Genomic DNA, 26,991 nt, shown 5'->3' on the forward strand with positions numbered 1-26,991 from the left:
GGATGCTAACTGGGAATACTGGGAGTTGGTCCACACACCCTAAAGTTGCTCAGGTTGAGGAACACGGTTGTAAAGAATCATTCAACCAATGTCATAAAAGGATGCGCAACACTAGCGCACAGTGAAAGGGACGCAACGTTCCCATTGAGGGTACCCGTGGTTTGATCCACAATTTGGAATTTTAAAAGGGGATGGATGGGTTTACGCTAAGATCTGAGAAGACGGAAATAAACAGAAGATTAAATAACCATCCAATTTTTGGAAAAAAGAAACACGAGGGCAGAAAAAATGGCGAGAAGAATTTCGTGATGGATAAATTGTGGTTCTCGGTCTTCGGAGAAGGGCGGGATATACGGTAAATGGAATTTTTAAAAAACTGTTCCGTTTAGTGACCACTCAAAGTTACAACAGCGTGGAAAACAGTGACTGGCTGGCCAGTGCCTGCGGGCATGCAATCACCCCCCCCCCCACACACACACACTCATGCAAGCGTCGCTGTGAGCGTCGCATGGGTGCTACATCAACATGTCGCACGGGCCTTAGCGCCACTGCCAGCGTTGCAGCATTGCCCGCGCCCTAGTGTCGCTGTGTCACCTGCGGACGCTCGTGGCCCTGTTCGCCTGTGTGCGTAAGGGCGCCTCTCCTTCCCTTCCCCTCTGGGCAAAGCTTGCAAGCTCTAAGCTTGCAATAAATCTTTGCACTCATTTGAAGTCTGACAGTTATACAACGAGTTACAAGGAGTTGTCAAGTTACAAGGAGTTGTCGAGCTGTCCGTGCGAGTCAGCCGCAGCAAAATGACTGGGGCGAGTCAGCCAGGACGAGTTGACCCATTCCGTCTCGAACGCTGCTACGGATAGAGCCTGTCCCGTGACAGAAATCCAGTTAACTTTTTAAAAACTCTCCTGTTATTTTGCACGGGAGATTTCTACAGGAAGAATTAAAAAAAAAAACCCGAAACAAACGAACAAGGAAGCCAGTGGCACTTCAGTGGCACTCAAAACGTGTTCTGTGGCCCCCGGGACATTTCTATGGAAAAATACTCTTAAAAATAAATGGCACAGAGTCCAGTCGTTTCACTTTCCCATTCTGCAGCCACAGACTTACAAACAGGGGTGTGAATTTAACAGCAACACCCCACCACCACCACCACAATGTTTGGGGAAGACAGCTGATTTGGAAAAAATGTTCCTTATTGCAATACTGTTATTTAGAGATGTTTGTCCCTGCTCTGTTTCAAGAACTTATGGCAAGTTGGAAAGATCTACTGCAGGGGTCTTCAAACTTGGCAACTTGAAGACTTGTGGACTTCAACTCCCAGAATTCCTCAGCCAGCCCTGCTGGCTGAGGAATTCTGGGAATTGAAGTCCACAAGTCTTCAACTTGCCAAGTTTGAAGACCCCTGATCTACTGGTTGTGGGTGAATCACAAATCTATGGCATATCAGTAATATAAGCCGTGTTGACTTCAACTCCCAGAATTGGCTGGCTGGGGAATTCTGGGAATTGAAGTCCACAAGTCTTCAACTTGCCAAGTTTGAAGACCCCTGATCTACCGGTTGTGGGTGAATCACAAATCTATGGCACATCAGCAATATAAGCCGTGTTGACTTCAACTCCCAGAATTGGCTGGCTGGGGAATTCTGGGAGTTGAAGTCCACACAGCTTAAAAGTTGCTGAGGTTGAGAAACACTGTTCTATAGGATTCTGGAGATGGGATTCGGCTTCTGAAACACTCAACTTCCTGATTTATTTTCCAAAAAGTGTCTTTTAAAAACCCCAGGAACACGAAAGCAATCAAACTCTTGCTGAAATCCAGCTGAAATCCAAGGGAGGACCGAAGAGGTTTAAAGGACTGGAATGGTTAACGAAACGCAAACGAAGCTTGCGGAGAGACTTCCGTGCCTAACGTGAGATATTATGCGATCCCTGCAGAGGCGCAACAGCGCAACACAAATCTCATACACTATGATGTCCGATGCGGCGGCGGTCCATCTCTCGTTCCCAATCTTTGTTCTCCAAAGATGTCGACGGCAGGCACGGCGCATCGGTTAAGAAGTGGCCGTTTGGCAAACACCGAGGTGAGACTCACAGGCCGGTCACCCCCCCCCTGCGCGTGGAGAAGAGTTGTGTCTTTCCGTGTAAACAACCAGTCTCACGGTGTTTGGCTCAGAGTGTTGGCTTGGAAGTCTCTTCTGGATGAACTGACCTTCTGACAGATGATGTCCCAGTCTCTCTCTCTCCTCTCTCTCTTTTTTTTCTTCTTAACCGAAACGAAACGCCGCATTTTGGCTTCTTGAAAAAAAGGCACCTTTTGTGTCAAACAACCCAGACTGAACTTAGAAAGGCTGGTCCCATTTCCAAAGGGAAGGCATGCACAGTATGGAGACACTGACAGGCACACAAACAGAGAGAGAGAGAGAGAGAGAGAGAGAGAGAGAGAGACGTACGTAAAGGAATAATGGAAGACGGTGCAGAGTGGAAAAAGGCCACCACCTCGTCTTGTCTCAGATGCTAGTGAGAACATTGCTACTCAGCACCTGCACCTTAAGAACGCCGGGCAGTTCCGAAACCCGTTTGTTCCCCCTGTCTTGGAGATGGAGAATGTGCAAAGGGTGAAGCTCGTTGGGGTCTCCAGCCAAAGTAACTTGACCCAGAAACTCATCTGTGATCAGGTTGTGGTTCCAGATCTGGATGGAGAGAGAGGGAGGGAGGAAGGAAGTTCAGGCAAGAAATAACAGAATAACAGAGTTGGAAGGGACCTCTTCTAGTCCAACCCCCTGCTCAAATTCACCCGTGGAACAACCTGCCTCCAAGAAGCGGTGAATGCTCCCAACACTGGAAGTTTTTAAGAAAGAGACTTCGACAGCCATGTGTATGGAATGATGCAGGGTTTCCTGCCTGAGCAGGGGGTTGGGCTGGATGACCTCCAAGGTCCCTTCCAACTTTATTAAGTGCAATTACATTGGAAAGACAAGTGGCTGCTCAGTCTCTTCTTAAAAACCTCCAGTGTTGGAGCATTCGTAGCTTCTGGAGGCAGGTTGTTCCACTGGTTAATTGTTCTCACTGTCAGGAAGTTTCTCCTTAGTTCCAGGTTGCTTCTCTCTTTGATCAGTTTCCATCCGTTGCTTCTTGTCCTGCCTTCAGGGGCTTTGGAGAATAGCTTGACACCCCATCCACCCCCTCCTCTTTGGGGCAGTTCCCACACTGCAATCATGTCAGTCTTCATTAAACTAGACCACAGGTCTGCAACCCGCGGCTCCGGAGCCGCATGCAGCTCTTTCAGCCGTCTCCTGTGGCTCCCAGTCCTCTGCCATGTGCAGTACAAAAAAAAAAAGTGGGACTAAAAAATTTCAACCAATCAATTCAAATATGCAGGGTAGGTGCATATCTCGCCTTGGCTCCACTCTTCAGTCAAACCCTGTTTTGCGCATGCGCGCATGTACGCGCATGTACACACATTTTTTGCGGCTCCCAGTTTTTCCTTTCGTGAGGGAACCGGTTCCGAGTGGCTCTTTCACTGTTTCAGGTTGCTGACCCCTGAACTAGACATACTCAATTCCAGCAACCGTTCCTTATATGTTTTAGCCTCCAGTCCCCTGATCATCTTTATTGCTCTCATCTGCACTCTTTCTAGAGTCTCAACATCTTTTTTACAATATGGTGACCAAAACTGGATGCGATATTCCAAGTGTGGCCTTACTAAGGCTGTATAAATCAGTATTAACATTTCGCATGACCTTGATTCTATCCCTCTGTTAATGCAGCCTAGGACTATTATTTCATTTCATTTCATTTTTTTTATTTCATTTCATTTCATTTATTTTATTATTTCATTTCATTTCATTTCATTATTTATATGTCGCTCTTCTTGCTGGCCAAAGTGACTCTTTCAACTTTACCTGAATTATGACCGGCTGCCCCGGTTTCTTGCGGTAGAAAAGGCCTTTTACATCAAATTCCGGCGTCAGAGTGTTCTTCAGGACTGGTGATTGGACTTTCTCCCCTTCGCACTTTATGATCACATAGGGATCCACTCCTGAGGCACCAGGGAAACAAAAGGAATTGTCAGCCCACATGTCCTGTTCCCCTTAAGCAAGTCTATCCTGTCTTCTTGACTCTAAAATTCCTTCCTTAAAATTCGATTGTTTCCAAAATCCTCCAAATATCTCTGTATGTCCTTGGACCAAGCTTCTTGTACTACTAGGAGGAACACAGAGGTGAAGGAGAAATTCCACCAATAGAAAAGAATATTTGTAGCTCGGGGTTGACAACGTAAAAGATGGGAGGACTTCAACTCCCAAGATTCTCAACCTTTCTCAATCCTGGCGACTAGGATGGGAGGACTTCAACTCCCAGGATTCTCAACTTTTCTCAATCCTGGCGACTAGGATGGGAGGACTTCAACTCCCAGGATTCTCAACCTTTCTCAATCCTGGCGACTAGGATGGGAGGACTTCAACTCCCAGGATTCTCAACCTTTCTCAATCCTGGCGACTAGGATGGGAGGACTTCAACTCCCAGGATTCTCAAACTTCTTCAACCTTGGTGGCTTGAAGATGGGAGAACTTCAACTCTCAGAATTCTCAACTTTTCTCAATCCTGGAGACTTGAAGATGGGAGGACTTCAACTCCCAGGATTCTCAACCTTCTTCAACCTTGGTGACTTGATGATGGGAGGACTTCAACTCCCAGAATTCTCAACCTTCTTCAACTTTGGTGACTTGAAGATGGGAGAACTTCAACTCTCAGAATTCTCAACCTTTCTCAATTCTGGAGACTTGAAGATGGGAGGACTTCAACTCCCAGGATTCTCAACCTTCTTCAACCTTGGTGACTTGATGATGGGAGGACTTCAACTCCCAGGATTCCTCAGCCAGCTGTGCTGGCTGAGGAATTCTGGGAGTCGAAGTCCATCCATCTTCAAGTCACCAAGGTTGAGCAACACTGGCTTAGAAGAAGACACCTGTTTCGTGATTTCCCTTCTCTTTGATCATGATTGGATTGTAACTAGTATTGGCACCTTCTTCAGAGCCTTGGTTCTTGAGCCCAGAAGCTGAGATGACATGGACCTGGCACACCAATTGGGGATAGCCACATATTCCACTCCAGCAGGTGTGAGGGGGCTCGTCCAAGGTCAGTTCTCTGGGGAAAAGAAGATGAAAAACCCAAGAGACATCAGATATTTCGAGGACCAGGAAAAGGACCTGCTTTACAAGCAAGGAGCCACAAAGGCCAACCTTCATGCACAATCCAAAAGAAAAACTGCTCTGAAGTGTAGCTAAGCAAGACAAGAAACTGTAAAATGCAAAGGGGTTACATGGTGGGCTTCACACAACATGCGCAACCAGATCAAGGGAAGACCTAGTGACTGCATTCGCACAACCTGCAGAGTTTTAGCCCTGGTTAGGTTTTTGCAGCTTATCCAGACTCTAACCAAACCTGCGTTTGCACGTCGACAGCTTAGGTGAATTTGGAGCAGCAGCTGATTCGGTTGTGTGAATGTTGCGAAGGTCCTTGACCAGGATTGAGCATGCGTTAATCGTATCTTGATTGCTGTTGATAAATTATATTTATACATTTCAGCTGCTGCAAAATTGTTGGAGGGCATGAAGCCATATCCTGAGGTCCTCCCAACATCATTTTAAATATTGAAAATCCGGATGTCCTATTATTTTTTTCAAACTTTGTGGTACCATCTCAGGGATATCATCCACAGGAAAGTAAAAAAAAAAAGTTGAGATGATGGGGCACAACCTGTGCCTATAATCTTGATCTATTTTTATTTTTTTGACCACCATGCAGCCCCCCCCCCCGCCCCCCACTTTCTACAATCTGAGCTACTTCTGGCAAGGTTTCATTGTATAATTTAGCAAAAAAATAATAATAATAGAAGTACAGTAGGTTAATATATTCATACATAGGTGTAAAGTTTTCTTGCATGAAATAGGAAGGAAGGAAGGAAAGAAAGAAAAAAAAGAAAGAAAAAAGAAAGAAAAGAAAGAAAAAAGAAAGAAAGAAAGAAGAAAGAAGGAAAGAAAGAAAGAAAGAAAGAAAGAAAGAAAGAAAGAAAGAAAGAAATAGAAGGGGGAAGGAGGGAGCAAGGGAGGGAAGGAAGCTAAGAAAAGGGGAGAAGAGGAAGAGGGAAGAAGGGAAGGAGGGAGGGAAGGAAGGAAAAAAGGAAGAGAATAGGAAGCGAAGCAAAGCGAAACAAATAATAATAATAACAACAACAACAACAACAACATAATAATAATAATAATAATAATAATAATAATAATAATAATAATAATAATAATAAAGTTGGAAGGGACCTTGGAGGTCATCTAGTCCAAAACCCTATACCATTTCGGAGAAATGGCTGTCCAGTCTCTTCTTAAAAACCTCCAGTGTTGGTGCACCCACAACTTCTGGAGGCAGGTGGTTCCACTGGTTAATTGTCCTCACTGTCAGGAAGTTTCTCCTTAGTTCCAGGTTGCTTCTCTCCTGGATTAGTTTCCATCCATTGCTTCTTCTCCTGCTTTCAGGTGCTTTGGAGAATATCAAATGCCTCCCAGATGGTAGCAAAACATCATGAGGCAGTGAATTCCAAAGGTGATTTCTACCCTGTTTTCCCTGGTCTGCTCCCTCCCACAACCTCTTTCGACAGAGGGAAGCCCCCCTGGTCCTTACTGGCAGTCAGAAGGCACGTCTGTGAACTGCCTGAGCAGGAACTCGGCCACGTGGCCGGCATCAAAAGTGGTTGGTATGATGACATAGCGACCTTCTTTCAGATCTGTCCTCAGGAAGACACTGCGAGAATTGATGTAGATGGAGGTGGCAACTTTGGTCTGTAAAGTGTGCATTCGATACGTCCGGTTGAGCTCCACCTGGGTGTAATAAAAAAAAAAATCAGAGAAGGAATTAGGAGAAGGATTACAACAGTGTTTCTCAACCTGGGCGACTTGAAGATGGGAGGACTTCAACTCCCAGAATTCTCAACCTTTCTCAACCTTGGAGACTTGAAGATGGGAGGACTTCAACTCCCAGAATTCTCAACCTTCTTCAACTTTGGTGACTTGAAGATGGGAGGACTTCAACTCCCAGAATTCTCAACCTTTCTCAACCTTGGAGACTTGAAGATGGGAGGACTTCAACTCCCAGAATTCTCAACCTTCTTCAACTTTGGTGACTTGAAGATGGGAGGACTTCAACTCCCAGAATTCTCAACCTTCTTCAACTTTGGTGACTTGAAGATGGGAGGACTTCAACTCCCAGAATTCTCAACCTTTCTCAACCTTGGAGACTTGAAGATGGGAGGACTTCAACTCCCAAGATTCTCAACCTCTCTCAACCTGGGCATGGGAGGGCCAACTCCTGGCTGAGGAATTGTGGGAGCTGAAGTCCACCCATCTGCATGTTGCAGTGGCGTAGTGTGGGTTGTCAGCACCCGGGGCAAGGCAACCGGAAGCGGAAATAGAGGGGCGGGCGGGCGGTGACGTCACGGCACTGCTGAAAAGACGCGCCCCGCAGCGGCGTAGACTTTCCAAGAAGAGTCGCGCGCATGCGGGATGCTTCCGGGTCCCTCTCGAGGGCGGCTGGGCGGGGCTCCGACCTGCAAGAGCCGCTGCATTCAAGCTCGCACGTGAGCCCCGCTAAATAAAGCCACGCATGCGCATGAAGCTAGGCCGGCCGGCCAGCGGGTCCGTCTTCGCTCGGCCAAACCTGCCAGGGCGCCTGCGGGGCGCTTGCGGTTGGCCTGAGCCTGGGCGGAGAGTTGGCCGCTTCTATTTATTTTATTCAGTTTATGTGGCCGCCCATCTCACCTGCCGGACTCGTTTCGCTTTGCAAGAAAGAACAGCTCGAGAGCGGAGCCAAGCCGACTCTGTGCAGCCCTTGGGGCTCCCTGAGCAGCTCAGTGCGAGCGCGCCCCCCCCAGATGTTGCGCCGGCCCCCCCTGCACCCCCCACGCTACGCCACTGGCATGTTGCGAAGGTGGAGAAACCCTGCTCTACAGTTAATCGGAAAGGTCCATTCTGGCCCCATCCAAAGATCTAGTAAGAAGTTCCTTGTCCAGCTTACCTTGAAGATGTCAAATCCTATGGCGAGGTTTTCTCCTTTCCCTTCCTTCTGGCTGGTCCGTTTGGGCTTTTGCTGGATGGAAACCAGCACTTCGTCCTCTGCTTTCTTCACATCAAAAACGTACTGGGTGAAAAAGAGAGGATCAGACCTTTTGAAGTCAGCCAGGTGAGCCAACCGAGAAGAGAAAAGCTCAAAAGCTATTGTCAGAAGAGACAACGACAGAGTCTTGAAAGCCTGGTGCAGTTTCAATAAAGGAGAATATTTGTAGCTCAGGGCTGAAATGAGGGGTCCTGGGTGCTTCTCTCAGCTTGGCTGTTTTCTTGCAGACGTTTCGTGACCTGACTAGGTAACATCAGCAGTGCTGGGAGGAGGAGGAGGAGGAGGAGGAGGAGGAGGAGGAGGAGGAGGAGGAGGAGGAGGAGGAGGAGGAGGAGGAGGAGGAGGAGGAAGAAAATGACTGTGGGGTCCTTGATGTTCTCTGAGCTTGGCTGTTTTCTTGCAGACGTTTCGTGACCTGACTAGGTAACATCAGCAGTGCTGGGAGGAGGAGGAAGAGAAGGAGGAAAAAGAGGGAGGAGGAGGAGGAGAAGTAGTAGGAGGAGGAGGAAGAGGAAGAGCAGGAGGAAAAAGAGAAGGAGGAGAAGGAGGAAGAGGAGGAGGAGGAGGAAGAGAAAAAGAACAAGAACAAGAAGAAGAAGAAGATCGTCGTCATCCTCTTCCTCCTCCTCCTCCTCCTCCTCCTCCTCCTCCTCTTCCTCCACCTCCTCCTCCTCCTCTTCTCCTTCTCTTCCTCTTCTCCTCCTCCTCCTCCTCCTCCCCCCCTCCTCCTCCTTGACTGGGTCCATTTGTTTTGCTTAATAATACACATTCAATTCCTAATCTCAACCCCGTTTCTCCAGCCACTGATAAAATGCATCCCAAATTTGAAAACATCCTGTATCTTCTTCTTTTAATTTTCAGAGTAAGTCTCCCCATTTCTGCACAGTCTCGTATTTTCTTAATTATCCCTTCTTCAGACGGTGTTTCTTCGTTTTTCCAACGCTGCCCTTTTTTTGCGACCTTCTGACAAAGGCAAAAGTCAACGGGGGGGGGGGGGGAAGCCAGATTCATTTAACCACCGTGTTCCTAAGTAAACAACTGCATGATTCACTTGCGGCCAGAAAGGTCGTAAAATGGGCAAAGTTGACTTAACAAAGGTCTCACTTAACAACAAACATTTGGAGCTCAGTGGTGGTCTCAGCTGCATTTTTTTCAAGGCTGTCCTGGCTCCTCAGCCACAGAGCAATCACTTCAGTATGAGCCAGCCGTGTGCTGCAGCTGCCAAAAAAGCCAACACAGTGCTAGGCTGCATTAACAGAGGGATAGAATCAAGATCACGTGAAGTGTTAATACCACTTTACAATGCCTTGGTAAGGCCACACTTGGAATACTGCATCCAGTTTTGGTCACCACGATGTAAAAAAGATGTCGAGACTCTAGAAAGGGTACAGAGAAGAGCAACAAAGATGATTAGGGGGCTGGAGGCTAAAACATATAGGGAACGGTTGCTGGAATTGGGTATGTCTAGTTGAATGAAGAGAAGGGTGAGGGGTGACATGATAGCAGTGTTCCAGTATCTCAGGGGCTGCCCCAAAGAAGAGGGAGTCAGGCTATTCTCCAGAGCACCTGAGAGCAGGACAAGAAGCAACGGATGGAAACTAACCAAGGAGAGAAGCAACCTAGAACTAAGGAGAAATTTCCTGACAGTTTAGAACAATTAACCAGTGGAACCACCTGCCTCCAGAAGCGGCGAATGCTCCAACACTGGAGGTTTTTAAGAAGAGACTGGACAGCCATTTGCCTGAAATCATATAAGGTTTCCTGCCTGAGCAGGGGGTTGGACTAGATGACCTCCAAGGTCCCTTCCAACTTTATTATTATTATTATTATTATTATTATTATTATTATTATTATTATTATTATTATTATTATGCTGAGAACAGTGGCAGCACAGCAGCAAAAAAAGCGGATGACATGATTACAGGCAGTCGTCGGCTTAGGACCGCAATGGAGGGTGAAATTCTGCTCATATATTGTTGCAGTTGGAAGTTGAGGCACCACATCAGCGGATTTTGCTTTCCCAACCATAAAGCCAGTTGCCATCCGTTGTTAAGTGAATCACATGGCGCTTTTTTTTGCCACTTTCTGCTGGAAAAGGTTGAAAAAACACAGCAAATCGGGGTGACACGACAGATGCCCCAAATGCAATCCTGCGGCCAGGGTTGGTGTGTGAAGCAGCTGTTAATTGTCAATAATAAAACCTGCAATCGAACAGTTTTGACACCAGAAAAAGGCAACTCAAGACAATAAAGTCACAAAAGAAACCCAGGTAAGAAACAGAATCAAAATCTCAGTTATACGTACAATGGAGATCTCTTTGGATGAACATAGAAATATACTTATACTGTTGTAGTATTTCCCAGCTGCGGCAACTTTAAGATAGGTGGATTTAAACTCCCAGAATTCCCCACCCGGCATGGATGTGTAGGGAATTCTGGGGAGTTGAAGTCCACAAGTCTTAAAGTCGCCAGGTTTGAAGACCCTTGCCTCAAATCAGTGGTCTTCCAACTTGGCCCTTTTATGACTCGTGGACTTCAACTCCCAGAATTCCTGAGCCAGCATGGGAAAACTATGGCCCTTTTATCACTCGTGGACTTCAACTCCCAGAATTCCTCAGCCAGCATGGGAAAACTATGGCCCTTTTATGACTCGTGGACTTCAACTCCCAGAATTCTTGAGCCAGCATGGGGGAACTATGGCCCTTTTATGACTCGTGGACTTCAACTCCCAGAATGCCTGAGCCAGCATGGGGGATATATGGCCCCTTCATGACTTGTGGACTTCAACTCCCAGAATTCCTGGGCCAGCATGGAGGAACTATGGCCCCTTCATGACTTGTGAACTTCAACTCCCAGAATTCCTGAGCCAGCATGGGGGGAACCATGGGAAAACTATGGCCCTTTTATCACTCGTGGACTTCAACTCCCAGAATTCCTCAGCCAGCATGGGAAAACTATGGCCCTTTTATGACTCGTGGACTTCAACTCCCAGAATTCTTGAGCCAGCATGGGGGATATATGGCCCCTTCATGTCTTGAGGACTTCAACTCCCAGAATTCCTCAGCCAGCATGGGGGAACTTTGGCCCCTTCATGACTCGTGGACTTCAACTCCCAGAATTCCTGAGCCAGCATGGGGGAACTATGGCCCCATTCATGACCGGTGGACTTCCAACTCCCAGAATTCCTGAGCCAGCGTGGGGACATGCTGGCTGAGGAATTCTGGGAGTTGGAAGTCCACAAGTCATCCAGGGTCCAAGCTGGAAGACAGACCGCTGCTCTTGACTTTCCTACCTGGGGGTTTTGCAGGAAAGTATCCCGGTTGTTGATGCAGCCTCCGCAGCGGTTCTTCAAAGGGTCTTCATGCCGCGTCCAGGCGCCCTTCAAGAAGGCTTCTTCCCACGTCTTATGGATGCTCAGGTAGGACGTGTTGATCAGGCGGCATTTGATGATGTCGGTGAAGTACCGACAGAAGTCATCAAAGGCCATCCTAGGAGAGGAGAAGTTCCTGACATGTCACTCAGTTCCGGAACATGTCACTTTTTTCTTACTCTCTCCTCTTTCTGGCTCTCTTTCCTCGGCTAGGCAAAGTGGACGCTGTTTTCAAAAGCCTGCGGTTGTCTTCCTTCGGTGGGCCCAGAAGGAAGTCACACATTTTCCCACTAACTAAGGCAGACATGTCAAACACAAGGCCCGGGGGCCGGATCCGGCCCGCGAAGTGGTTTCATGCGGCCCGCGAAGCCATCCTGGAAACAGTGAGGGAACGGCCCCCACTGCCTTGGCCCTGGCCCAGAGACCCTCCTCCTGCCAGAGACCCCCAGATCTGTCCCACTCCTGCCCAGGCCCCCATAGGCACCCTTGATGCCAACGATGTAGAGCTGGCCACACCCACCCAGTAGGCCATACGCACTTTAGCCACGCCCACCCAGTAGGCCACACCCACCCTGGCCATACCCACCCAGCCCCCCGAGGGCAACCGCAATGCTGATGTGGCCCTCAATGAAATTGAGTTTGACACCCCTGAACTAAGGGGTACTCCAGCTGGATTGATCTCAAACGTACAACTCCTACCAAATATACGAAAAGTTAAAACGTACCATGAACGGTTGCAGGAGTTGGGTTTGTCTAGTTTAATGAAGAGAAGGACTAGTGTGTGTGGGGGTGACACCCTAGCAATCTTGCAATATTTGAGGGGCTGCCATAAGGAAGAATTGGGGGACAAGCTCTTCTCCAAAGCCCCTGAAGGCAGGAGAAGAAGCAACGGGCGGAAACTCATCCAGGAGAGAAGCAACCTGGAAGTAAGGAGAAACGTCCTGACGGTGAGGACGATTAACCAGCGGAACTGCTTGCCTCCAGACGTTGTGGGTGCTCCATCACTGGAGGCTTTTAAGAAGCGGCTGGACAGCCATTTGACTGGTCTCCTGTTCAAGCAGGGGGTTGGACTAGAAGACTTGAGGTTCTCTTCAGGAAACCCTCTACCATTTCAGACAAATGGTTGTCCAGTCTCTTCTTAAAAACCTCCAGTGTTGGGAGCGTTCACACCTTCTGGAGGCAGGTGGTTCCACTGGTTAATCGTCCTCACCGCCAGGACGTTTCTCCTTAATTCCAGGTTGCTTCTCTTCTTGATGAGTTCCCACCTGTTGTTTCTTGTCCTGCCTTCAGGCACTTTGGAGAAGAGGTGGACCCCCTTCCACTCTGGGACACCCCTCAAGTATTGGAAGATTGCTGTCAAGTCACCCCTAGATGGGTCATTCCGGATGGACACCCTGGATGTGTCCGTGAAGTCAAGCAGAAGCTGAATTTGATTGGAAAAACGTTTTATTCTTCCTGAAAGGAACCTTTGCTAGAATATCCCCTAGGTTTGATTCACCAAATCATCCCCTTTCATTTTAATTGCACAACATGCTCACCAAAACTCTCCGTCATCCTCCACGATCATCCCTAGTTTCTCGCGTTCACCGCTGCTGACTTTCTGCCATTCCTCCGAGCTGGAGAAAGCAAAATAAGATTTGGAATGGGGAGAACACAGAGGAGCTCCAGGGACAGGTTAGTTAATTCTACATTCTGGGAACAAGCCTTTACGTTCAGTCCTCGACTTACAGCCGCTGGTTTAGCAACTGTTTGAAAGTGACAAAGGGAATGAAAAAAGTCACTTATGACCGCTCCTCACATTTACGACCCTTGCAGCATCCCCAAGATCAAGGGTAGGCAAACTTGGCTCTTTTATGACTTGTAGACTTCAACTCCCAGAATTCCTCAGCCAGCATGGGGGAACTATGGCCCCTTCGTGACTTGTGGACTTCAACTCCCAGAATTCCTCAGCCAGCATGGGGGAAACTTTGGCCCCTTCATGACTCGTGGACTTCAACTCCCAGAATTCCTCAGCCAGCATGGGGGAACTATGGCCCCTTCATGACGTGTGGACTTCAACTCCCAGAATTCCTCAGCCAGCATGGGGGAAACTTTGGCCCCTTCATGACTCGTGGACTTCAACTCCCAGAATTCCTCAGCCAGCATGGGGGAACTATGGCCCCTTCATGACTTGTGGACTTCAACTCCCAGAATTCCTGAGCCAGAATGGGGGAACTATGGCCCCTTCATGACTTGTGGAGTTCAACTCCCAGAATTCCTCAGCCAGCTTGGCAGGCTCAAGAATTCTGGGAGTTGAAGTCCACGAGTCAGAGCCAGGGTTGCCTACCCCTGCCCAAGATCAAGGGATCAAAATTCAGGCACTTAGCAACTGCAATGTATTTGTGACAGCTGCAGCGTCCCAAGGTCATAAGATCATCATTCGTAATCGTGACTCAATAACTGAAGTGGTTTGCTTAACAATTGGTAGAAGAAAAGTTGTAACCAGCTGGCATTTGCAATGGTTGCAGTAGAATTGTGGCTACACGGTTGTGATTTGCAATCTTCCCAACTGGCTTCTAACAAGCAAAATCAATTGGGGAAGCCTGATTGGATTAATGATCATGTGCTTAACATCATGGCAAAAAGGTGACTTTGGGCCAATCACCAGGAGACGGTGAGTTTTAGGCCCGCCTTAGGCATGAAAGCCAGCTGGGTGACCTTGGGCCAGTCACCAGGAGACGGTGAGTTCTAGTTCCGCCTTAGGCATGAAAACCAGCTGGGGGACTTTGGGCCAACCAGCAGGAGACAGTGAGTTCTAGTCCTGCCTTAGGCATGAAACGCAGCTGGGTGATTTTGGGCCAATCACCAGGAGACAGTGAGTTCTAGTCCCGCCTTAGGCATGAAAGCCAGCTGGGTGACTTTGGGCCAATCAGCAGGAGACGGTGAGTTCTAGTCCTGCCTTAGGCATGAAACGCAGCTGGGTGATTTTGGGCCAATCACCAGGAGACAGTGAGTTCTAGTCCCGCCTTAGGCATGAAAGCCAGCTGGGTGACTTTGGGCCAATCAGCAGGAGACAGTGAGTTCTAGTCGTGCCTTGGGCATGAAAGCTAGCCGGGTGACTTTGGGCCAATCACCAGGAGGCGGTGAGTTCTAGTCCTGCCTTAGGCATGAAACGCAGCTGGGTGATTTTGGGCCAATCAGCAGGAGACGGTGAGTTCTAGTCCTGCCTTGGGCATGAAAGCTAGCCGGGTGACCTTGGGCCAATCAGCAGGAGACGGTGAGTTCTAGTCCCGCCTTAGGCATGAAAGCCAGCTGGGTGACCTTGGGCCAATCAGCAGGAGACGGTGAGTTCTAGTCCCGCCTTAGGCATGAAAGCCAGCTGGGTGACCTTGGGCCAATCAGCAGGAGACGGTGAGTTCTAGTCCTGCCTTGGGCATGAAAGCCAGCTGGGTGACCTTGGGCCAATCAGCAGGAGACGGTGAGTTCTAGTCCTGCCTTAGCCATGAAAGCTAGCCGGGTGACTTTGGGCCAATAACCAGGAGGCGGTGAGTTCTAGTCCTGCCTTAGGCATGAAACGCAGCTGGGTGATTTTGGGCCAATCACCAGGAGACAGTGAGTTCTAGTCCCGCCTTAGGCATGAAAGCCAGCTGGGTGACTTTGGGCCAATCAGCAGGAGACAGTGAGTTCTAGTCCTGCCTTGGGCATGAAAGCTAGCCGGGTGACTTTGGGCCAATCACCAGGAGGCGGTGAGTTCTAGTCCTGCCTTAGGCATGAAACGCAGCTGGGTGATTTTGGGCCAATCAGCAGGAGACGGTGAGTTCTAGTCCTGCCTTGGGCATGAAAGCTAGCCGGGTGACCTTGGGCCAATCAGCAGGAGACGGTGAGTTCTAGTCCCGCCTTAGGCATGAAAGCCAGCTGGGTGACCTTGGGCCAATCAGCAGGAGACGGTGAGTTCTAGTCCTGCCTTGGGCATGAAAGCCAGCTGGGTGACCTTGGGCCAATCAGCAGGAGACGGTGAGTTCTAGTCCTGCCTTAGCCATGAAAGCCAGCTGGGTGACCTTGGGCCAATCAGCAGGAGACGGTGAGTTCTAGTCCCGCCTTAGGCATGAAAGCCAGCTGGGTGACTTTGGGCCAATCAGCAGGAGACGGTGAGTTCTAGTCCTGCCTTGGGCATGAAAGCTAGCCGGGTGACCTTGGGCCAATCAGCAGGAGACAGTGAGTTCTAGTCCCGCCTTAGGCATGAAAGCCTGCTGGGTGACTTTGGGCCAATCCCTCTCTCTCATCCCATGCTTTGGTGGTTAAAATAGGCAGAGGAAGGAATATTAGGTATATATTCCACCTTGAGTTGTTTATAAAAATAATAAAGGCAGGTTGTAAATCAACAAAATTACAATAAATCTTCCCCGCCAACTTGCGTTTGTGCCTGCATCGGACAGAAGAAAACATGGATGGATACAAGACATCTGATGTCCATGTAGACGGATGATGCCCCAGGCAAACTTACGTGTCACTCCATGGGCCGTTCCACTCTCGCTCCCCCCACGGATTCCTCAACCGGATCATGTCCAGCTTCTCGGACTTGAAGAAGGCCAGCAGGCCGTGGCCAAGGCGGACTTTCCTGACATCGGTGACTGCATAAGCATGTCCTTTGACCAGGCCGCAGTCCAGCCGAGCTTCCATATCGGCAGCCAACACAGCCTTGGAAAGAGAACACATGAATTGGATGTTTCAGGGTGGGAAACTGGTTAAAAATTGATCCGGAGACCCTTGTCAGGAATCTCCAGCAAGGATGGTGAAATATGGGGAGATAAGGATGGCCTTAGAACAGGGGTCTTCAAACGTGGCCCTTTTATGACTTGTGGACTTCAACTCCCAGAATTCCTCAGCCAAGCATCTGGCTGAGGAATTCTGGGAGTTGAAGTCCACAAGTCATAAAAGGGCCACGTTTGAAGACCTCTGATTTGAGGCAAGGGTCTTCAAACTTGGCAACTTTAAGACTTGTGGACTTCAACTCCCAGAATTCCTCAGCCAGCGTGGCTGGCTGAGGAATTCTGGGAGTTGAAGTCCACAAGTCATAATAAAAGGGTCACCATCAGTCCCTTTTTTCCCCCAGTATTGTTGTATCTTTGAAAACGTGGCTGGCTCAGGAATTCTGGGAGTTGAAGTTGCAAGTTATAAAAGGGCCACAGTTCCCCACCCTTAAGGTAGAGTAAGAGAAAGGTTGCTCCAAAGAAAAGGCAGTCAAGCTATTCTCCATTGGCTCTTGAAGGCAAATAGTTTTGGGAGGGATAGTAAGGGCTATAGGCCACATGATCAGGAAGATTTTAATGTGTTTGAGCAACATGGTGGAACTAAGGTAACATACGACATACGACCGACAATCTTTGCTGGCCTGGCGAGTTTCTAGTTGTTTTGGAACTGTTGGTGAGACCGTTAAAAGTCGTTGGCACTGTTTGAATTTGTTCTGCCAGCAGCAAGATCTGACTGCTGGCCCAGTGATGGATTCTACTGCAAATCAGGGCTGTTTCCAGAGGAGGCAGAGGAGGAGAGGACCTGGAGCTTATGGAGCAAAGGAACTGGATGAGGCTGTCGGCAGGCCCAGAAGAAGAGAGAGAGGCTTTCGGAGGAGTTGGTGGCGGCGGCAGCAGTTTGCTCCAGGGGCGAAAAGAAGCAAGGCCTCTTTAAGGAAAAGGTGGAAGAGTCAGGATCAGAAAAAGGAAAGAAGGCGAGGTTGTCAGAATACAAGCGAATTTGAGGGCTAATCCACATGGAGCCCCATTTCCATCTGTCCTGTGTGCCATCGTTCACTCCCTAGAGACTAAAATGGACAATGTGAAATTTGAGCGGGCCGCAAACAAGGAGTATATATCGGAGGTGGTGACCCTTTGAGAGCGGTATGCAACGAAATTTCATTTTGATGTATGCCGATTGGTGTACATTCAAAGTGACAATAAAGTTATCATCATCAAAGCGCCCGAAGGCAGGACAAGAAGCGACGGATGGAAACTAACCAAGGAGAGAAGCAACCTGGAACTAAGGAGAAACTTCCTGACAGTTAGAACAATTAACCAGTGGAACTCCTTGCCTCCAGAAGTGGTGAATGCTCCAACACTGGAAGTTTTTAAGAAGAGACTGGACAGCCATTTGTCTGAAATGGTAGAGGGCAGGCATGTCAAACTGCTGGATGCATCACGACCAAACCGCGCCCTCCCCATTTTCCCATTGGGGAAAGTCGCAATACGACACGAGTTTGATGTGCCTAGTATAGGGTTTCCTGCCTGAGCAAGGGGTTGGACTAGATGACCTCCAATGTCCCTCCCAACTTTATTATTATCATTATTTATTTATTTGTTTATTTTATTTTAATTCCATTTATATCCCGCCCTTCTCCGAAGACTCAGGGCGGCTTACAAACTTATTATTACTAAAGCCCACCTCAAAATTTCCCACCTCAGTCATCAAATAAAATTCTTCTTTCTTCTTTTGTACTGACAAGACCTGCTTACTTCATCTGTCCTGGTGCCGACAGATGAAACTCTTCCAAAGAACTTTGTGGCATTGTTTACCTTCAAGGATCTTTTATTCGAGTAGCATAATATCGGCACTTACGTTAACCGAAGGCAAAAAACTGAATTCCCCTCCCCTAGTATAGCAAACCACAATTCCCTCCTCCAATTAACAGTCATAAATCACATTCCCAATTAGCTTGAAGCACCGGGCATGCTCTCCAGCCAGGCCAATTCTTTTATCAGCTCTGAGCTCAGTAACCTTGATTCCCACCCTACGTTTAGTGTTGTTGTGTCTAGCTGGACTCTCATTCACATTTCCCCCCCTCCGCCAGCATCATCTAACCTTAAAAGCGAAAGGGATTGCCCTGTACACCGCCCTGAGTCCTTCGGGAGAAGGGTGGTATAAAAATTTAATAAATATAAATATAATAAATATAAATCTGTCATCAATGCAAAAAAACATCCGACGTTAGCAGCACTGACGCTTACTTTGATGGAGCAGCTGATGAGGCCTCCTCGGTTATGGACTTTCAGCACCCTTTCAAAAAGCAGATTTCGCTTGGCTTCGTCATTGGCGTAGCCTCCTTCCACCAGGTCAATAGGTTCCGAGATCCCACCGGTAAAATCCACCAAGGCATCGGCCGTGTTGCCTCCATCCAAGGCTTCGTAGCATCCGGAGAGTCTAAACAGGTAGAATAAGAAAAGAGATTTCTTTTTTTTTTCCCATTGAAAATTCAACCCAATACAGGCCGTCCTTACCTTGTAGCTTTTCCTTTCACAACTGCTCGAAGTGACACATCGCCGGAAAAGAAGCGACTTACGACCGTTCCTCACTCTTACGACCATCGCGCCGTGCCTGTGGTCACGTGGTCAAACTTCAGGCGCTTGGCCACTGGCACCTACTTAGGATGGGGGCGGTGTTTCCCTCCCCCCCCGGGGTCACGTCATCCCTTCTGGCGATCTTCTGAGAAACAAAATGAGTGGGGAAGCCAGACTCGCTTAATGACGGCAGGGTGTCAGCTAACAACCGCCGTGATTTCCTTAACCACTGCGGCTGAAAAAAGATAGCAAAATGAGGAGCAGCTCCCTTTTTTAGCCATGGAGATCTGAGGCTCAATTGTGGTCGTAAGCTGAGGACTACCTGTACCTATGTCCATTCTCCCTGCAGACATAAAATTGTTTGCAGACGTTTCATTACCCAACTAGGTAACATCATTGGTGCTAGAAGGGAGTGGGGTTTGCTCTCTGCAAGCAAGCTACTTGTGTATAAACTTTAATGATCTTTAATGATGGGGGGTGAGGTGTTACCCCCCGTCGATAGGGCTCGCAACTTGGGTGTCCTCCTGGACTCGCGGCTCAGTTTTGAAGATCATATAGGAGCTGTGACCAGGGGGGCTTTTGCCCAGGTTCGCCTGGTGCGCCAGTTGCGGCCCTATCTGGACTGAGATGCCCTGCGCACAGTCACTCATGCGCTCGTGACCTCCCAGTTAGACTACTGCAATGCTCTCTACATGGGGCTGCCCTTGAGGACCACTCAGAGGCTTCAGCTGGTGCAGAATGCAGCCGCGCGAGTTGTGATGGGAGTCTCCCGATACTCCCGTGTAACACCTCTGCTCCGCGAGCTGCATTGGCTTCCGGTTGCCCTCCGGGTGAGATTCAAGGTGCTGGTGATGACCTATAAAGCCCTAAATGGCTTGGGTCCGGGATATTTGAGGGAACACCTGCTGCCGGCATCAAGCTCCCTTCGTCCTGTGCGCTCCCACAGGGAGGGCCTTCTCAGGGTGCCGCCGGCAAAGGATTGCCAGCGGGCGACACCCGGGGATAGGGCCTTCTCTGTGGGTGCGCCTGCCCTGTGGAACCAGTTACCCGTAGAGCTTAGGACTGCCCCTGATTTTCGTTCGTTCCGCCGGGACCTGAAGACCTGGCTCTTTGATACTTTCCGGCCAGGACTGAGGATTTTTTACGGTAATTTTTAACTTATTGTAATTGGGTTTTTAATCAGAGTTATAGGGGTTTTAGATTTTCAATCAAGGATAATTTAATCTATTTTAATTGTTATTAACTTTTGTATTGTAATGTTGTTTTAATTGCCTTGTGAACCGCCCTGGGTCCTACGGGAGAAGGGCGGTATATTAGTTCAATAAATAAATAAATAAATAAATAAATAAATAAATAAATAAATAAATAAATAAGACAGCAAGCCCCACTCCCTTCTAACACTCATTATGTTAACTAGCTGGCTTTAATAAAACAACTGCAAGGAAACCCACCAAGCTCAAGAGGGCACCAAAGGCTCCACAATTCAACCCTGAGCTATAAATATTCTCCTCTACTAGTACTGGGGATGTTCCTCAGTTGGGTTATAAAATGTCTGCAAGCAAACAACCCAGCTCAGAGAGCACCGAGGACTGAGCCAAAAGCTTCTTTGGACCTCCTAACATCAGAGCATCATCGGGAAGCGAGCACCGCGTAGATTTTCATTAATTAATTTCATCGATGGCTGAGATTCGGAAAAGCGTGCAGAAAAGAGCAACAAAGATGATCAGCTAAAACATATAAGGAACGGTTGCGGGAATTGGAGATGTCTAGTTTAATGAAAAGAAGGACTAGGGGTGACAGGACCAACAGTCTTCCAAGATTTGAGGGGCTGCCACAACGAAGAGGGAAGGGGGGGTGTCAACCTATTCTCCGAAACACCTGAAAGCAGGACAAGAAGCAACGGATGGAAACTAACCAAGGAGAGAAGCAACCTGGAATTAAGGAGAAACTTCCCGACAGTGAGGACTAGTAACAAGGGGAAGGGCTTGCCTTCAGAATTTGTGGGTGCTTCGTCACTGGAGGAAGCTTTAAAGAAGAGACTGGATAGCCAGTTTCTGAAAAGGTTTAGGGTCTCCTGGATGAGTAGGGGGTTGGACTAGAAGACCTCCAAGGTCCCTTCCATCTCTGTTATTCCATTATCAAGAAGGATGAGAAACAATGGTTGGAATCTGACCAAAGAGAGAAGCAACCTGGAATTAAGGAGAAACCTCCTGAGAGTGAGGACAATTAACCAGTGGAACAGCTTGCCACCAGAAATCTTGGGCGCTCCATCACTGGAGATTTTTAAAAAGAGGCTAGACCAGGAGTAGGCAACCTTGGCTCTTTTAAGACTCGTGGACTTCAGCTCCCAGAATTCCTCTGCCAGCCTGGGGGAACTATGGCCCCTTCATGACTGGTGGACTTCAACTCCCAGAATTCCTGAGCCAGCATGGGGGAAACTTTGGCCCCTTCATGACTGGTGGACTTCAACTCCCAGAATTCCTCAGCCAGCATGGAGGAACTATGGCCCCTTCATGACTTGTGGACTTCAACTCCCAGAATTCCTCAGCCAGCATGGCTCAGCTTGGAAGCCTCTCCCTTTCCCCTCAGCCTGGACTGGCTCAGGAATTCTGGGAGTTGTAGTCCACGAGTCATAAAAGGGCCAAGTTTGAAGACCCCTGGGCTAGACAGTCTCTTCTCTGAGACGGTATAGGTTCTCCTGCTTGAGCAGGGGGCTGGACTAGAAGACCTCCAAGGTCCCTTCCAGCTCTATTCTATTCTAAGAAATTAAGCTGCAGAATCTGGTAAACTGATCAATCACGGCCTAATCCTTTTTCACCAGATTGGAAGACTGCAAGAAATCAGCGGCCTTTTGCCGGGGCAAAGGAAGAGGAATCCGGATCTCCTTACTTGGCATACGCTTTTTCCACCAAGGCGCACCAGAGTTCGTTCTTGGAGTTGGAATGGCAGTAGATGAGTTGGTTATGGAGCGTCGGCAGGCGGTCGTCAATTACCACGTCGATCCACTGGCCAAAACGCCAGAACTGGAAATGGAAAATCCCGGCGTAGCTTTGCGGTTTTTCCGAGGACCATTCCTGCTCTTTCCAATCCGGAATTACCTGCAGGAATGAAGGGAACAGACAAGAGAAGGCGCTCTTAAGAATACAGGGCAGTCCTCGACTTACGACCACGACGTCCATTGTTGAGCAAAGCCGTCATTAAGTGAGTCGCACCCCGATTTTACTGGGGAAAAAAGTGACTTGTTTTTCACAGACTTACGAACATGCTCGCGTGATCAAAATTCAGAGGCTTGGCAACCGACTCGTACAGATGACGGTCGCAGTGTCCCGAGATCACGCGATCCGCTTTTGCGACCGTCCGACAAGCAAACTCGATGGGGAAGCCAGGTTCACTTCACAACCGCGTGACTAACTTAACCACCGCAGCGATTCACTTAACAACGGTGGCAAGGAAGGTTGTAAAATGGGGCAAGACTCCCTTAATGACTGTCTCACGTAGCGACAGTATTTTGGGGCTCAATGGCGGTCGTACGTTGAGGGCTACCTGTAATTAATTAATGTGCTGTGTGTGAATCCTGTTACAGACTCTCTAAGAATCCAGACGATGTATAACACAACCGCACTGCTTCAGTATTTTTTTTCCAAGCTGAATGAAGGTAAACACACATAAGTGTTAATTCCTTTTTCGTGGCTGGGGGGGAAAAACGGGGCAAACTCTACCAAAATCTCTCCTTAAAAGTCGATTAGCCCCTTGATGTGCTATAAACACCACTTAAAGAAATAAAAGAATGAAAGCCCTCGGTGGAACAGAGTTGAGCATAAAAAAAATACCAATGTTAATATTTACGCTGATCTCTTTTCACGTAAGAGCTGTCAAAATAAGCAGGGGCAAACCGGGAGTAAATTCTAAAAGAATTTTTCTTCCAATTAAAAAAAAACATCCAATATGATTTGAGCTAGAAAAAAAAAACAAATCTTAGAAGGATTGTTGCCCCTTTAGAAATCAATGCTGTAATTTTATCTTCCTTTGGTGCCCGATGAGAAAAAATAAATAAAAAGAAGATATTTTTAAAGAAATCTGGGCGTTTCAAGCAGTGATTTACGGCAGAGTGTTAGCATCCGTGATACATAGACCCTTCACCAAGACTACTTGATAAGGTTAGGTATATTTGAATATACTTTAATGGGTTAATTTAATTTAATATATGGCGTCCATCTATGCATCCCTTAATTTAATATATTGCATCCACAGATAAACTTGCTTTGTCAGGTCAGTTTGTGATACAGTCCTTGCATTCGCACAACATGTTATGTTTAGGTAAAGTAAAGGTAAAGGTTCCCCCGCACATGCGTGCTAGTCGTTTCCGACTCTAGGGGCCGGTGCTCATCTCCGTTTCAAAGCCGAAGAGCCAGCGCTTGTCCGAGGACGTCTCCGTGGTCATGTGGCCGGCATGACTGGACGTCAAAGGCGCACGGAACGCTGTTACCTTCCCACCGGAGTGGTCCCTATTTTTCTACTTGCATTTTTACGTGCTTTCGAACTGCTAGGTTGGCAGAAGCTGGGACGAGTCACAGGCGCTCACTCTGCTACGCGGCACTCGGGATTCGACCCGCCAAACTGCCGACCTTCTGATCGACAAGCTCAGCGTCCTAACCCACTGAGCCACCGCGTCCCTTTTATGTTATGTTTAGACGGTGCTAATTATGATTAGCAGGGTGTGTGTGTGTGTGTGTGTGTGTGTGTGTATTGGTGCCTTGTGCAACCACAGCCAGTGCCTTGCATTTGTTTCAGATTCAATTACAAGAAGTCCTCAACTTACAACAGTTCGTTTAGTGACCTATTCAAAGTTACAACGGCACTGAAAAAAAGGGACTTATGACCATTTTTCACACTTACGACCGTTGCAGCATCCCCACGGTCACGTGATCAAAATTCAGAGGCTTGGCAACTGGCATGACGGTTTGCTGTGTCCCCGGAGGTCACGTGATCCACCATTTGTAACCTTCCCAGCTGGCTTCCAACAAGCAAAGTGTCAATGGGGAAAGCCAGATTCGCTTTCCCTGATCGACTGCAGTGATTCACTTAGCAACGGTGGCAAGAAAGGTTGTAAAACAGGGCAAAATGTCACTCAACAAATGTCTCACTTAACGGCAGAAATTTTGGACTCTATTGTGGTCGTACGTCGAGGACTACCTGTATATTGTCTGAAAGGGTTCAACAAACCGGAGCAGGGGGTTGGACTAGATGGCCTCCAAGGTCCCTTCCAACTTTATTGTTGTTGTTGTTGTTGTTGTTATTCTAACCAGGCTACAACTACATTGGGTATTCCAGGGCTCAGCAAAGTGTGAATTAAGCCATCATCTGAAGCTCTAATTTGGTTGACAGGCAGTCCTCGACTTACAACCATTCGTTTAACGACCGTTCAAAGTTACAACTCCCTTGAAAAAAGCGACTTACAACTGATCCTCACACTTTTGACGGCTGTAGTATCCCCGTGGTCTAAATTTGGACTCTTGGCAACCGACCCGTATTTACGACCGTTGCACCATCCCGGGGTCACATGATCACCATTTATTTGCGATCTTCCCACGAGAAAAGTCCAAGTGGTCAGCTGGATTCACTAAAGCCACCTCAGGATTCACTTCACGGCTGCAGTGTTTCGCTTAACGACCGTGGCAAGCAAAAAGGTTTTAAACTGGGGCGTGCAACTCAGTTAACAGCGCCACCTTGCTTAGCGACCGAGATTCTGGTCCCAGTTATGACGACGGATCGAGCAGGACCTGTATCTTTTGGGCAAGGCGCGTCGTGTGAACACGGCAATGAAACACAAGTCAGAAATATTTGTCTTTTTCCCCCCCATTTTTATTTCATAGAGTGCTTTTTTGTACAGTGGAAAACTTGAAGAGCGCAAGAATCCATTTTTATTTTCCAGGACAAAGAAAGAAAAAAAGCCTCTGATATTAAAGAGAAGAATGTGACTTTGTTATGATCCAGGAAGAGAGTTTAAAATTGTAATCAAGGAAATCTAAGTTAAAGACGTTAAGCTGAGGACTCAAGACATCTATAAAGGCAGTCCTCGACTTACAACAGTTCACTTAGTGACCTATTCAAAGTTACAAAGGCACCGGAAAAAGTGACTTACGACCGTTTTTCACACTTACGACCTTTGCAGCACCCCCGCGGTCACGTGACTAAAATTCAGACACTTTGGCAACGGGCTCCTATTTATGACGGTCGCAGTGTCCCGGGGACTTGTGATCCCCTGTTGCGACCTTCGGACAAGCAAAATCAGTGGGGAAGCCTCATTGCGGTGATCCACTTAACAACCGAAGCAAGAAAGGTCGTAAAATGGGGCAAATAGCGCGTAGCGATTCTGTTTTGCTTAGCCACAGAAATTATAGGTTCCGTTGTGGTTGTAAGTCGAGGACCACCTGTAATTTATCAATTATCAAAAAGCCTTTTTTTTTTTCCCCCCTACCGATCAAAATATGACACAAGGTTTCTCTTTGGTTATCGATCCCATAATATTATACGAGAATAGATAATTGTGATGGCTAATTTGAACACATTTTATCATATACATGAGAGACACGTGCAGGTGGCTAACATATTCGTTCTTGGGAGGTTGTTTGCTGTTTTTATTTTAGTAATAATCGAATAATTACGCTGAATTATATTACCTGTAAAGCAATCCGCAGATTACCTTTCAAATATGTGTCCGTGTGGGTTGTTGTTGGTTTTTTTTAGCCTTTTTCTGAGCTTTTTTTTTATCTGACGTGGTCAAAGAGCTGGACCAGTTTACGTGTCTCCGAAGTGACAACAACTTTGATATTATTGCTCCTTCAAAGCGTCGAGACCAGGGGTAGGCAACCTCGGCTCTTTTATGACTCGTGGACTTCAACTCCCAGAATTCCTGAGCCAGCTATGCTGGCTCAGGAATTCTGGGAGTTGAAGTCCACGAGTCATAAAAGAGCCGAGGTTGCCGACCCCTGGTCTAGACCCGTGTTTCTCAACATCGGCAGTTTTAAGAAGGGTGGACTACGACTCCCAGAATTCCCCATGCTAGCCCCACACGTCTTCCAAGTTGCAAAGGATGAGAAACACGACAAGCAGCGATGAATACTGTCTTCCTAAACTCATTCTAAAAAAGCCAGGCAGAGCAGCTTGCCCACCTCAAAAGACAAAGCGAAAAACGAAATCTGAGCTTGACTTTTCTCCTAAGAGAGACATCGCTTCGTATCTTGAAGAAGTTGATTTTCGGAACTGCATGTATAGAAGCCCCTCAGCTCTAGCAACACGCACCTTAACATACAAGCAGACGGCTTTCATTGGAGAGGGCAGGTTTGGCAGAGGGAGGGAGGGAGCGAGGGAGGAAGGAGATGGCAGAGAGAGAGGAAGGGAAGGAAGGAAGGAAGGAAGGAAGGAAGGAAGGAAGGAAGGAAGGAAGGAAGGAAGGAGCAGAGAGAGGAAGGGAAGGAAAGAGGGAGGGAGGGAAGGAATGGGCAAGGGAGGAAAGAGGGAAGGAAGGAAGGAAGGAAGGAAGGAAGGAAGGAAGGAAGGAAGGAAGGAAGAAAGGAAGGAAGGAGATGGCAGAGAGGGAGAAAACGAAGAGAAGGAAGAGGAAGGGAGGAAGGGAAGGAGAGCGAGGGTAGGAAGGAAGGAGGGAGATAGCAGAGAGAGGAAGGGAAGGAAAGAGGAAGGGAGGGAAGGAATGGGCAAGGGAGGAAAGAGGGAAGGAAGGAAGGAAGGAAGGAAGGAAGGAAGGAAGGAAGAGAAGGAAAGAGGAAGGGAGGAAGGGAAGGAGAGCGAGGGTAGGAAGGAAGGAAGGAAGGAGATAACAGAAAGAGAGGAAGGGAAGGAAAGAGGAAGGGAGGGAAGGAATGGGCAAGGGAGGAAAGAGGGAAGGAAGGAAGGAAGGAAGGAAGGAAGGAAGGAAGGAAGGAAGGAAGGAAGGGAAGGAAAGAGGAAGGGAGGAAGGGAAGGAGAGCGAGGGTAGGAAGGAAGGAAGGAGATAACAGAAAGAGAGGAAGGGAAGGAAAGAGGAAGGGAGGGAAGGAATGGGCAAGGGAGGAAAGAGGGAAGGAAGGAAGGAAGGAAGGAAGGAAGGAAGGAAGGAAGGAAGGAAGGAAGGGCAACTACCAAGGTTCAACCTGCAGAGC

General features: G+C 48.0%; 1 protein-coding gene across 1 annotated transcript in view; it reads right to left on the reverse strand.

Moving 5' to 3' along the window:
* Positions 1–378: 378 nt before the first annotated feature.
* Positions 379–26,991, reverse strand: part of CAPN5 (calpain 5) — a 76,967-nt gene continuing 50,354 nt past the window's right edge. Inside the window, exons 4-13 of the mRNA XM_083362127.1 lie at positions 21,722–21,930; positions 18,503–18,695; positions 16,009–16,202; positions 13,064–13,141; positions 11,448–11,643; positions 8,058–8,180; positions 6,669–6,865; positions 5,020–5,141; positions 3,899–4,035; positions 379–2,686 (exon numbers count right to left, since the gene is read on the reverse strand). Of these exons, the coding sequence (XP_083218253.1) occupies positions 2,504–2,686; positions 3,899–4,035; positions 5,020–5,141; positions 6,669–6,865; positions 8,058–8,180; positions 11,448–11,643; positions 13,064–13,141; positions 16,009–16,202; positions 18,503–18,695; positions 21,722–21,930 (1,632 nt within the window). The 3' untranslated portion in view covers positions 379–2,503. The remainder of the gene's footprint in view (positions 2,687–3,898; positions 4,036–5,019; positions 5,142–6,668; positions 6,866–8,057; positions 8,181–11,447; positions 11,644–13,063; positions 13,142–16,008; positions 16,203–18,502; positions 18,696–21,721; positions 21,931–26,991) is intronic.

This window comes from Vipera ursinii (assembly GCF_947247035.1).
Source record: "Vipera ursinii genome assembly, chromosome: 4".
Taxonomy (NCBI): Eukaryota; Metazoa; Chordata; class Lepidosauria; order Squamata; family Viperidae; genus Vipera; species Vipera ursinii.